At 39.0% G+C, this 12,956-nt stretch overlaps 1 protein-coding gene across 1 annotated transcript; it reads left to right on the top strand.

Moving 5' to 3' along the window:
* Window positions 1–6,478: 6,478 nt before the first annotated feature.
* On the top strand, window positions 6,479–6,916 carry LOC138909922 (uncharacterized). The gene has a single exon (XM_070201138.1). The coding sequence runs from the start codon at window positions 6,479–6,481 to the stop codon at window positions 6,914–6,916; it is 438 nt and encodes a 145-aa protein (XP_070057239.1).
* Window positions 6,917–12,956: the final 6,040 nt, after the last annotated feature.

The raw sequence follows: 12,956 nt of genomic DNA, 5'->3' as shown, positions 1-12,956 counted from the left end.
ATCTCAATATTCTTAAGACTCTTAATTGCTCATATGTGTACCTAAAGTCTTGATTGGGAATGTCTTATTGTTGATAACCTATAAAGATGGTTGGAAGTGAAATCAGTGAATTGGGAATATAAAGTGTGGCCAACGTGCCAATAGTGAAAGGTATACTTGTGGCCAATGGTGCCGATGTAATGAAATAATGTGAGAAAGGTTATGAAATGAACTTTGACTCAACTATTCCAAAATTTACTTTGACAATATAATCGGCTAAAAGTTTATGAACTCAAGTGATGCCCATATGTGGCTGTTTTAGCTAATGCTATGCTTTGTAAGTAATTTTCAATGTGCTTTGCATTCTTACACATTCGTGAGTGGAAATTTTGTTTGATTATAATTTGTGCTTCGATTGCCAATCGTTTTACTCCATTTATTGGAAAGAAATCGATTATGTTTAAAGCCTTCATTACTAATGAACTTAAAGTTGTGATTTCCGGAATATTCTACTTGTTGATAATTATGATGATGATCTATGAAAGGGAAGAAATGAAAGTGTGGAATATAAAATACGGCCATTGTACCATGAATAAAGAATCATATGTGTGGCCAAGAGAGCCAATGAAATAATAATGTTGTAAGTGGTTGAAAGTACTGATTAGGTGATATGTGATATGAAAAGTTATGAGATATACGTATTTTTACTTTTGTTTCCAATGTGTTATGAAACCATATGGACGGTCTTTGAAATGCATAGGTATATTGTGGTATGAAACCCTATGGATGGTCTTTGAAAGGCATAGGTATATTGTGTTATGAAACCCTATGGACGGTCTTTGAAACGCATAGGTATATTGTGTTGTGAAACCCTATGGACGGTCTATGAAACGCATAGGTATATTGTGTTATGAACGCATAGGTATATTGTGTTATGAAATCCTGTGGACGGTCTATGAACGCATAGGTACATTATGATATGAAATCCTGTTGACGGTCTATGAACGCATAGGTACATGTGTTATGAAATCCTGTGGACGGTCTATAAAATGCATAGGTACATTGTGTTATGAAACTCTATGGACGGTCTATGAAACGCATAGGTACATTGTGTTATGAAATCCTGTGGACGGTCTATAAATGCATAGGTACATTATTATATGAAATCCTATGGACGATCTATGAACGCATAGGTACATTGTGTTATGAAATCCTGTGGACGGTCTATGAAACGCATAGGTAGATTGTGTTATGAAACCCTATGGACAGTCTATGAAACGCATATGTACATTGTGTTATGAAAACCTATGAACGGTCTATGAAATGCATAGGTATATTGTGTTATGAAATCCATTATGATATAAAATCCTATAGACGGTCTATAAAACTCATAGGTGCATTGTGTATAAGAGGTATAGATGTACGGTATGAATAAACATTGTGAACGGTCTATGAAACGCATAAGTGTATAATATGATAGGTGAACACTAAGGACGGTCTAATGAGACACATTATTAATGCAGATAATAGGTGCCCCTTTTGTTGTCCTTGTTTATACAGGTTGTTTCAATTACATTATATTATGTGTTCCACGTATAGATCATTTGGGCATTCTATTTTGAAAGAGGATTTCTAGCTATACATACTAGTGTTATTCGATAGTACTAACATCCTTTTTGCCAGGGGCGCTGCATCTTTAATGGATGCAGGTGGTTCTACAGCAGGTGGCATTGATCAGTGATAGCAGTGCACTCCTTTTAGCCAATTTGGTGAGCCCCACTTCATTTCGGGTCATGTATCTTTTGTTTCTCATGTACTTTGTGGTTGAGGTATAGCCGGGGGCCTTGTTGCCGGCCTTTCCATATTACTTTTCAGTTGTACTTAGAGGCTCCGTAGACAAGTTGTGGGTAGTATTTGATGTTGGGAATTGGATTAGAACTGTTGGTATTTGGCAACATATTTTTCATTAAATCTATAAACTCGTACTATTTTGAAAATATTGAATGATGTTGTTAATGGGAATGAAATGGAAGCGGTCAATGAAATCTCTTCAGTATTTGAATAACGGAGTACATCTCCTCTTTATTCACGAATTAAATTTGGGTAGAAGGAATCTAACAGGCTTGCTCGGCCGGGTTTACTCGGTTGAGCGCCGGTCGCGCTCCCCGAGTTTGGAGCGTGACAGTGTCGTATGAGGCCTTATATGGGAGGGGATGTCGTTCGTTGATTGGTTGGTTTGTGCCCGGAGAGGCTAGATTGTTGGGCACTGATTTGGTTTGTGATGCTATGGAGAAGGTTAAGGTGATAAAGAAGTGACTTCATACAGCTCAGTCTAGATAAAAGGGTTATGCGGACCGGAAGGTTCAAGATGTAGCTTATATGGTGGATGAGAAGGTTCTCCTCCGAGTTTCGCCTATGAAGGGCGTGATGTGGTAGGGGAATAAAGGAAAGTTGAGCCCGAGGTTTATCAGCCCTTTTGAGATCTTGGAGAGAGTTGGGGAGGTCGCTTATAGGCTTGCTTTGCCTCTTAGCCTAGCAGGGGTTCATCCGGCGTTTCACGTTTCCCTGCTTCGGAAGTACCATGAGGACAACTCATATTTTTTGGACTTCAGCACGGTGCAGCTTGATGAAAAATTGGCTTATGAGGAAGAGCCAGTGGCTATTCTAGACCAGCAGGTCTGTAAGTTGAGATCTAAGAGTTTTCCTTCTGCGAAAGTGCAATGGAGAGGTTAGCCGATTGAGGCACCTATGCGGGAGTCCGTGTCCGATATGCATAGTAGATGCCCCCACCTTTTCACCAGTGCAGGTAATTTTCTATGTCCGTACAAGGAGGAACGTTTCTTTTAGAGTTGGAGAATTTGATGACCAGATGTCGTTTTGAGTACTAACCTTAATTTTCATGATGCGAGACCTCCCATATCTTCATTTGATATTTTTTGATTTGCGTACGTGGTCCGTGTTACTTTTCGAAAAGCTTTTATGTGAAATTTTAAGAAAATGAAAATTTTGACTAAAAATAAAGCTAGAGTTAACGACGGTCAACATTATGGGTAAACGACCCCAGATCGATGTTTTGACGATTTTGGTATGTTTGTATTGTGATTTTGCACTTGGGCGTATATCCAAAATTGAATTCGGAGGTCCCTAGATTGATTTAACTTGTTTTGCCGAAAGTTGGCAATTTGAACATTTAGAAGTTCCTTAGGTTTCACCGTAGGTTGACTTTATGGTTATCTAGTTCGGATTTTTGTTTTGGGACTTGGAATAAATTCATGTTTCTATTTGAAACTTGTCTGCAAAATTTGTAGAATTCCGAGTTGATTTGATAGGAATCGGGCGCTTGGTTGTGTTTCAAGCTACTCTTGAGTTTCCTTTTGAATTTCATGTATTTGATGTCTGACTCGTTGTTCTAAATGTTGTTTTTGTGTTTTGATCACGCGAGCACGTTTATATGATGTTATTACACTTATGTACATATTTGATTAGGATCCCGAGGGGCTTGGGTGAGTTTCGGATGCGTTGCGGAAGAGTTTGGTTGATAAGTGTACTGTCAGAGCCTTTCAATTTTCGGTGTCTGTTGCAAATCTCGCAATTGTGAGGTCAGCCTCGCATTTGCGAGCATCACTTTTATGGTCTAAGGATGAATTTTCCATAAGGGCCTGGGGGGACTGGTCATCGCATTTGCGAAGAAAATCTCGCATTTTCGGACTGTGTAGTTTGCATTTGCGAACATTCCATCGCTTTTGCAAACTCAGTTAGCTAGTGGTAGCTTCGCAAATGTGAAGCTTTAGTCAGCATTTGCGACGGAGAGACACTCGCATTTGTGATATTATTGTCGTATTTGTGACATCTGCACGCCTGATACATTGTTCCTATTTGCGGGCATCACATTTGCGAATAATTGTTCGCAAATGCGACACCTGCGGCTGGGTAAAATAGGGGAAAATAGGACTTAGCTCATTTTATACCATTTCTCAACCCCAAACACTATAGAGGCGATTTTTGAAGAACATTTTCTTCCCAAATTCATTGGTAAGCAACTCTAATCCACTTTCTTTCAATTCTAATTCCATGGTAAAAATTAGGTAAATGGGTAGAATTTAGGGATTTTGCAAGATTGAGATTAAGACCTCAAATTGAGGTCGAATTTTGAAACAAATCACATAACCAGGCTCGGGGGTGAATGGGTAATCAGGTTTTGGTCTGAATCTCAAGTTTTGAACAAGCGGACCCGAGGTTGACTTTTGTTGACTTTTTCTAATTTCATTAAAGATTAAATCTTTTTCACTTTGTAAAGCTTATTTTGAATTATTTGAACTATATTTGGCTAGATTTGATTGGTTTGGAGGCTAACTCTAAAGGAAAAGCCGTGGTTAGGCATTGATTGGGTTGCGGAAAGAGGTAAGTGTTGGGGTTAACCTTGACTTGAGAAAATTAGGACTTGATTGAATTATTTGCTATTTGATTTATGTGTGGGGACGGCGTTTATGTAAGGTGACGAGTGTATATGCATAGTCACATGTTAGCATGCGGGTTGGGATATTTGTTATTGCTTTCTACTATTTCATGCCTTCATTTAATCTGTGTTAATAATTGTTAAATGTTTTAATTTCTAGTTGCATTTACTTGCAAAATTCATGCCTATACTCGTTACTTGCCTTAATTGCTAATTGTTTCCATGTATCCGTGACTTTATTCCTTAACTGTCATTACTTGCTATTTGACATTGTGTGCAAATAGATAACCACATTTATCTGCTTTGTGACTATTTGTGTAGTTCTTTTATTGCATTTTATTTGGATTATGCCATAGTTGGTTGTAGATTTTCATTTATATTATTATTATGTGGGATCGGGTTGTGTGCCGCAACGGTTATTGGTATTATTGTGTGGGGTCGGGTTGCATGCCGCAATAGTAATTGTATATTTCTATTTGGATCAGGTTGTACTTTAATTCAGACTTTGGTTGTAGCATTGTTAGAATGCTCATGTACTTCTGACACCAGATTTTGGGATTTGATTTGTCAGCCTTTGGAGTTATTTTATCTGTTTATAAACTCTTAAGCTTTGTTTATCGTTAAATTGCTTTGAAATTTGGTTTTAAATGATTAATTGTGTACTACTATTGGTTTGCCTAGCAAGTGGACGTTAGGCACCATCACGACCTTGCTGTGAGGATTTCGGGTCGTGACAACTTCGTTCCGGGCACTCGGCCCATTTCTACCTCACCATACCGTATGGCCCCATTTGGGGTTAAGGAACTGAAGGAGTAGTTACAGGTTTTGCTTGATAAGGGATTCATTAGACCGAGTGTCTCGCCATGGAGTGCACCGGTGTTGTTAGTGAAGAAGAAAGCTGGAACGATGAGGATGTGTATAGACTATCAGAAGTTGAAAAAAGTCAATATCAAGAACAAGTATCTGTTGCCGAAGATTGAAGACTTATTTGACTAGCTTCAGGGTACCGAGGTGTTTTCAAAGATTGACTTGAGATCTGGCTACCATCAGTTGAAGATTTAAGGCATTAGATGTTCCTAAGATAGCTTTTCGAACTCAGTATGGTCGCTACGAGTTCTTAGTGATGTCATTTGGCTTGACTAATGCCCCATCAGTCTTTATGGATTTGATGAATTGGGTCTTCACTCCCTATCTGGATTCTTTTGTGCTAGTCATCATTGATGGTATTTTGGTTTACTCCCGCAGTCAAGAGGAGCATGAGCAGCATTTGCAAATTGTACTTGAGACTCTAAGGGATCGTCGGTTATATGCCAAATTTTTGAAGTGTGAGTTCCTGATGGACTCAGTTGCCTTTTGGGGCCATGTTGTATCTTATGAAGGAATTAAGGTGGATCCTAAGAAGATTGAGGTGGTTCGGAACTGGCCTAGACCTACTTCAGCGATAGAATTCGGAGCTTATTGGGTTTGGCAGGTTATTATCATCAGTTCGTGGAGGAATTTTTATCTATCTCAGCCCTATTGACCAAGTTGACCCAGAAGGGTGCTCTTTTCAGATGGTTCGACGAGTGTAAGTTGAGCTTTCAGAAGCTCAAGACTGCATTGACTATATCCCCAGTGTTTGTGTTGCCTACAGGTTCAGATCTTACATTATGCATTATGATGCATCACGTATAAGGCTTGGTGCGGTGTTGATGCAGGACAGCATGGGGATTGCCTACACGTCTCACCAGTTGAAGATTCATGAGAGAAATTATGCTATTCATGACTTAGAGTTGGCAACTATTGTTCACGCGTTGAAGATTTGAAGGCACTATCTATACGGCATTCCATGTGAGGTATATACCGACCACCGGAGTCTCCAGCACCTGTTCAAATAGAAAGACCTTAATTTGCTGTAGCGGAGATGGTTAGAGTTGTTGAAATACTATGATATCACATATTATATCATCCGAGAAAGAACAATGTAATGGCTGATGCATTGAGTATGACGGTTGAGAGCATGGGTAGTTGGCATACTTACTGGTAGTAGAGAGGCCACTAGCTATGGATTTTCAGGCCTTGGCTAATCAATTTGTGAGATTGGATGTTTCAAAGCCTAGTAGGGTTCTTGCTTATGTTGTGTCACGGTCTTCGTTGTTAGAGCGTATCAAGTCTCGCCAGTTTGATGATCCTTACTTGTTGGTGTTGAAAAACACAGTGCAGCAGGGTGGTGCTAAGGAAGTTGTGATTGGAGATGATGGTTTTATGCGGCTTGAAGGTCGAATTTGTGTCCCAAACGTTGATGGGTTGAGAGAGTTGATCCTTGAGGAGGCACACAATTTATGCTATTATATTCACCCAGGTGTCCCGAAGATGTATCGTGACTTGAAACAAGACTATTGGTGGCGAAGGATGAAGAAAGGTATTGTTGCATATGTATCTTGGTGTTTGAATTATCAACATGTGAAGTATGAGCATCAGAAACCGAGTGGATTGACTTAGAAATTGGAGATACCGGAGTGGAAGTGGAAGCACATCACTATGGTTTTTGTGGTAGGCATACCATGGACCGTGAGGAAATATGACGCAGTCTAGGTTATTGTAGACCGGCTGGCTAAGTCCGCCCACTTCATTCTGGTGGCGACTTCCTATTCTTCAGAGCGGTTGGCTCATATTTACACCCAGGAGATTATTCGCCTACACGTCAAGCCCATTTCTATCATTTCTGACCGAGGCACGCAATTCACATCATATTTTTGGAGAGTCGTGCAGCGTGATTTGGGTATGCGGATCGAGCTGAGTACCGCATTTCATCCTCAAATAGAGGACAGTCCGAGTGTACTATTCAGATCTTGGAGGACATGTTACGTGCCTGTGTTATTGACTTTGGAGGTTTATAGGACTAGTTCTTACCTCTAGGAGAGTTCGCCTACAACAACAACTATCAGTCGGGTATCCAGATGGCTCCGTACGAGGCCTTATATGGGAGGCTATATCGTTCGCCAATTAGTTGGTTTGATCTCGGATAGGCTAGATTATCGGGTACTGATTTCGTCCATGATGCTATGGAAAAGGTTAAGGTGATTCAGGAGCGACTTCGTACAGCTCAGTCCAGGTAGAAGAGTTATGCAGACCGGAAGGTTCGAGATGTAGTTACATGGTGGGTGAGAATGTTCTTCTCATGAGTTTCACCTATGAAGGGCATGATGTGGTTCGGGAAGAAGGGAAAGTTGAGCCCAAGGTTTATTGGTCCGTTTGAGATCTGGAGCGATTTGGGGAGGTTTCTTAGAGGTTTGCATTTCCTCCTAGCCTAGCAGGGGAACATCCGGTATTTCACACGTCCATGCTTCGGAAGTACCATGAGGGTAGCTCTCATATTTTGGATTTCAGCACTGTGCATGTAACGACTCGGCCGATCGTTTTAAGTACTTTAGCCCTGATCCCCTAAATTATGCTTCCTCTATGCTATATTGTGGTTATGTAACTTGCCGGGTTGGTTGGTTTTGGTTTCGGGTGAGTTTCGAAGTGAAATGGGACACATAGTCCCTAAGTTGGAAGGTTAAGTCGTACGAGTTGACTATAGTTTGACTTGTGTGAAGATGACTCCGAAATGGAGTTTTGATGGTTCCAATAGCTCCGTAGGTTGATTTTGGTCTTAGGAGCGTGTTCGGATGTTGATTTGGAGGTTCGTAGGTCATTTCGGCGAAAATTGGCGAACATTGGAAGATTTTGGAAAGTTTGACATGGGAGTGGACCTTATTAATATTAGGGTCGGATTCTGATTCCGAAAGTTGGAATAGGTTTTTAATGTCATTTATGACTTGTGTGCAAAATTTGGTGTCAATCAGAGTTGTTTTGGTATGAATCGGCACTGGTTTCTGATGGTAGGCTATAATCTCGTATTTTAGTCGCTTATTGCATTCTAATTAACTGCACTTTACTTGTGTTTGATCTTTAATTGATAGTGTTTTGCACTTATTGTATGTTTTATGCATTGTATGAGTGATTTCGAGCTATGTAGATGTTATGGAATGAATTCGAGCGATTTGGAGCTTTGAAGTCTGAGTAAAAGCCTAAGGGATTAAGCCGGGATCGTGTTCGGGGGTCGAGGACCAAGTCTGGACGTCAAAACGCAAGATTTGAGTCGTACTCTGAGAAATTTGCACTAGTGCGACGCAGGGTGCGAGGCATAGTGCGACGCAGCAGTGTATTTTCGCTGCCTGTTGAATTGTTGAGCTCTCTGGATTTCGCCACTAATGCCCTGCATGGCGCGTCGTCCCATGCGATACGCCTATGTATGTTTTACAGAGTAAATGTCCTATTTCGGCTAGGAAAAGGTGATTTCATTTGGGACCAACCCTACTTGGTATAAATACATGGAAAAATATTATTTTCTGGACTTTTGACACATATTCGACCTAAGGAGGCTAAGGAGGAGTTGGAAGAACAAAAGCACAAGGATTTCATCATTCCTTCCTCACTCAAGACCCGAGTATGGATTGAATTTATGTTTTCCTCTAGTCTGACTTTATTTGTGATGATTTTTTCCATATCTATGGAGTAGTTCTCTTTAGGGTTTGATAGATTTGGTGTATTGATAGTTGTTTGTAGATTATAACTCTAATTTTATGTATTGAAGCATTTTTGGATGATTTAATTAGAAATCATAGAAATCTCAATTGTGGATCATCTTGAATAGCAATCAAGCTAGAAACTACAAGAATATTGTTTAAATCCAATCCCTGTGGATACGATATTATACTATACTATATTTGATTAGCGAGCAGAATTTAAGTGTGTGTTTTGCGCTCGTCAAATTTTGGCGTCGTTGCCGGGGATTGGCAATCAATAGTGTTTGAAATAGTTTTTGGTGCTAATTCAGGAATTAGGTTTTAGTTTTCTTTTCTTTTCTTTTCTTTTCTTTTCTTTTTCCTTTTTCTATTTTATTCTCTTTATTAGTTAACTTCGTTTCAAGATTTTGTTTTGTAGTACCTAACATGTTCGAGAAGATAATGTAGATTTTAAACTCTAAATACTGTGAAGATGGAGTACAAGCAGCCTAAGAAAATAGTTGAAGAGTTAGCAGCTAAACATTATCAGCGGCCTGCTATGTGTTTTAAATTTGGTGGAAATCATTTATGGGTTGACTGTCAAGCAGGTATGTATTCATATATGGTTCGTATTTTGAGCAGTCTCACTCTGTTTCTAGTACGTACAGGTATGAGGATTCATAAGGACACAATTCTGACTCTGGTTGGGATGAATACCCTTATTATGACTAGAATGAAAGCAAAGTGAGACAACTACCTCAAGAGGAGAATGGTAGTTTAGAAGCGCTTATGCATAGGTTCATGAATAGTGTTGAAGAACTATTTATGCAAAATGATGAAGATATTAAGAACCTAACAACACGAGTGAGTCAATTAGTAAGTATACTTTTAGAAATCTCATTGTGTTGTGTTGGTGAATATTTGGAGGAGATACCTTGTGAGAACGAGCGTACTCAAGAGGATGAGCATCCATAGAGAGAGCTTTCCACTGTTCAAGAGGACTCTGATTCAACTGAGATGATTAAAAATAAGGTTGTGATTGAGTGTGAAGCAACAGAAGACGAGTTCAAGCCCCCATCCACCTTTCCACATTTGCAACCTTTAGTAGAAGAAAATGAGAAACAAATGGTCTTGGACATACCAGAGGAATATTCACTTGACCTTTCTTCTTTGTTTTCTTATTCTAACCTTGATAGTGCGGATTTTATTTTTGGGGATTTACAGGAATATGAATGGATTGATCATGTGAAAGAATGCAGAAACAATTTAAGGATCATCATGAACGAGCAATTCACTGCTCAAGACGAGGACAAGAAATAAAGAAAAGAGCGGGTCTTGCAGGTATCCTCAAAAGAATTGGGCTTAATGAGCTCCACAAAAAATCCCAAGGAGCAAAAATGAGGACTGAATTCAGAATTAGGGGTGGAGTTCATAAGTTCTCGGAAGAGAAAAAATTTCAGGGAAGTTTCCTTTACCTCTTGCTTTTTAATTATGTGCCATAGGGACATGCCACAACTTAAAGTGTGGGGCAGGGGATATTTGTATGTATGTATATTAGTTTTCTATTTGGTAGTTGTAGTAGTTAGAGATAGAAAATATTGGAAAAAAACATAAAACTTTTAAAAATTTTGATTTTTTCCGACGATGGATATCATTCGACGGATTTCTTGAGGGATTTAAGTCGAAAGGAAAAAGACAAAAAGATTTTCATTTTGTAGGTAGTGTAATAATCCCCCCTTGATATTTCTTTGTGCCACGGTTCATTTCCAAGGGTTTTGTTTGAACCGGGTGTAGTTAGTTTTTATTTTTATTAGGAGTAGGAAACCTTGTGCTATGATTGGAATTGAAGGCAATATCTCTTGATTTTATTATACCTTGAGAATAGTGAGTACTTTACTTGTGACGCTTAGGCTCAGTTTGTGACTCTTGTATAAGTACCTTAAACTATATGATCTTAACTTTGCTTAACTGCTTTGACTAGAGTGTCTTGATAGTCCAATCTTGAGTGATTTATGTGCCATGTGGGTGTGAGGTTTTGTGTTATTCTGTGCATTGCATTTTATGTCTAGAACTTGCCATGTGTGTTTGCAAAGCGAAATAGTAGTTTTGTTCAGTCTTGGAAGTGATTTAGGCATTTTTTTGTTGAGCCAGTTATATGCTTTTATCCACCTAATTGTTATGTATCATAGTTAACCCTTTTGAGCCCGTAATCCTGTTTCTTTGGTAACCACAGTACAAGCCTTACCCATTTGTTTGATTTGACCATCTATTAGAACTTTTACCTCTCGTGATCACTTGAATTTGTTATGAACTTTGTAAAAGGTGGTTGGTTTGGCTTTTGAGTGGAACTATTGAAATAAGGAAGAAGGTGCACTATTTTGAAAAAGTAAGAGCCACTTGAATTGAAAAAGAAAAGAAAAAAATAGTTGTATTGTTGTACAAAATATTCTTTGATAGTGGTGACTCTTGATGTAATTGTGCTTAAAGAAGTAGGGAGTTAATGTATATTGATGTGAAGGTGGAGTTATGGTTTGACATAAGTGTGGGGTTTTGATTGGTTAATTGTATGTATTAAAGTGCTTAGGGAGGTGTAGTCACTCTTATATCTAAATGTATCCTACCCATCCCGCAGCCTACAGTACAACCATTTAAAGTCCTACTTGATCCTTGACTAAATGAGCTCAATTAGTAGAGTAGTACACTACGGGCAAGCTTATGGTACGTCTTTTGTGGCATATGAATGTTGTTTCTAAGAGTGTGCGAATTCTTTCAATCTTGAGTTCCTAATTGTTCTTAATTTCATTGTGTGGAACTACTCTCTATTGTTGTGCGAAGGCACTTGATTCATGAAGGAAAGGTAATGCTTGACCTCTGTGTTAGAGTAAGTGAGTGGGTTGTAAATAATGCATAGTGCTTTTGAGTCAAATCTTGAGGCGAGGATGTTATGGTATTGTGCTTAATCTGTTTTAATGAGTTTTCGTGTTATGAGTTAGGAGACTTTTTGAAAAAGGTCGCGTCTATATGAAGTGTGTTTGATTGCTCTAGGACGAGCAACGGTTTAATTGTGGGGTGTTGATGGTAGGCTATAATCTCGTATTTTAGTCGCTTATTGCACTCTAATTAACTGCACTTTACTTGTGTTTGAGCTTTAATTGATAACGTTTTTCACTTATTATGTGTTTTATGCCTTGTAGAAGTGATTGCGAGCTATGTAGATGTTATGGAATGAATTCGAGCGATTTGGAGCTTTGAAATCTGAGTAAATGCCCAAGAGATTAAGCTGGGATCGTGTTCGGGGGTCGAGGACCAAGTCTGGATGTCAAAACGCAAGATTTGAGTCATACTCTAAGAAATTTGCACTAGTGCGATGTAGGGTGCGGGGCATCATGTGATGCAGCAGTGTATTTTTGTTGCCTATTGAATTGTTGAGCTCTCTAGATTTCCCCCACTAATGCCCCGCATGGCGTGTCGCCCTATGCGGCGCGCCTGTGTATTATTTTACATAGTAAATGTCCTATTTTGGCTAGGAAAATGTGATTTCGTTTGGGCCCGACTCTACTTGGTATAAATACATGGGAAAACATTATATTCTGGACTTTTGACACATATTCGACCTAAGGAGGCTAAGGAGGAGTGGGAAGAACAAAAGCACAAGGATTTTATCATTCCTTCCTCACACAAGACCCGAGTTTGGATTGAATTCATGTTTTCCTCTACTTTAACTTTATTTGTGATGAATTTCTCCATATCTATGGAGTAGTTTTCTGTAGGGTTTGATGGATTCGGTGTATTGATGGTTGTTGTAGATTATAACTCTAGTTTTATACATTGAAGCATTTTTGGATGATTTAATTGTTGCATCTATATTCACTTGTTCATGTAATCGAGAGAGGCATAACTTGTGATATATTTGCATTATATTATTGGTTGAGTTCATTAATTCTTCTTAGTAATCGAAAGAGGCTAGTTGAATTATTGATTAAACCTATTTG

Source organism: Nicotiana tomentosiformis, chromosome 4, assembly GCF_000390325.3.
Source record: "Nicotiana tomentosiformis chromosome 4, ASM39032v3, whole genome shotgun sequence".
Taxonomy (NCBI): Eukaryota; Viridiplantae; Streptophyta; class Magnoliopsida; order Solanales; family Solanaceae; genus Nicotiana; species Nicotiana tomentosiformis.
Note: the sequence above shows the minus strand (reverse complement) of the source record. Positions and strands in the feature narration are given on the sequence as shown.

What these genes read in the sequence shown, in the direction of transcription:
- LOC138909922 (XM_070201138.1), top strand. Translation starts at nt 6,479, where the DNA reads ATGGATTTTCAGGCCTTGGCTAATCAATTTGTGAGATTGGATGTTTCA.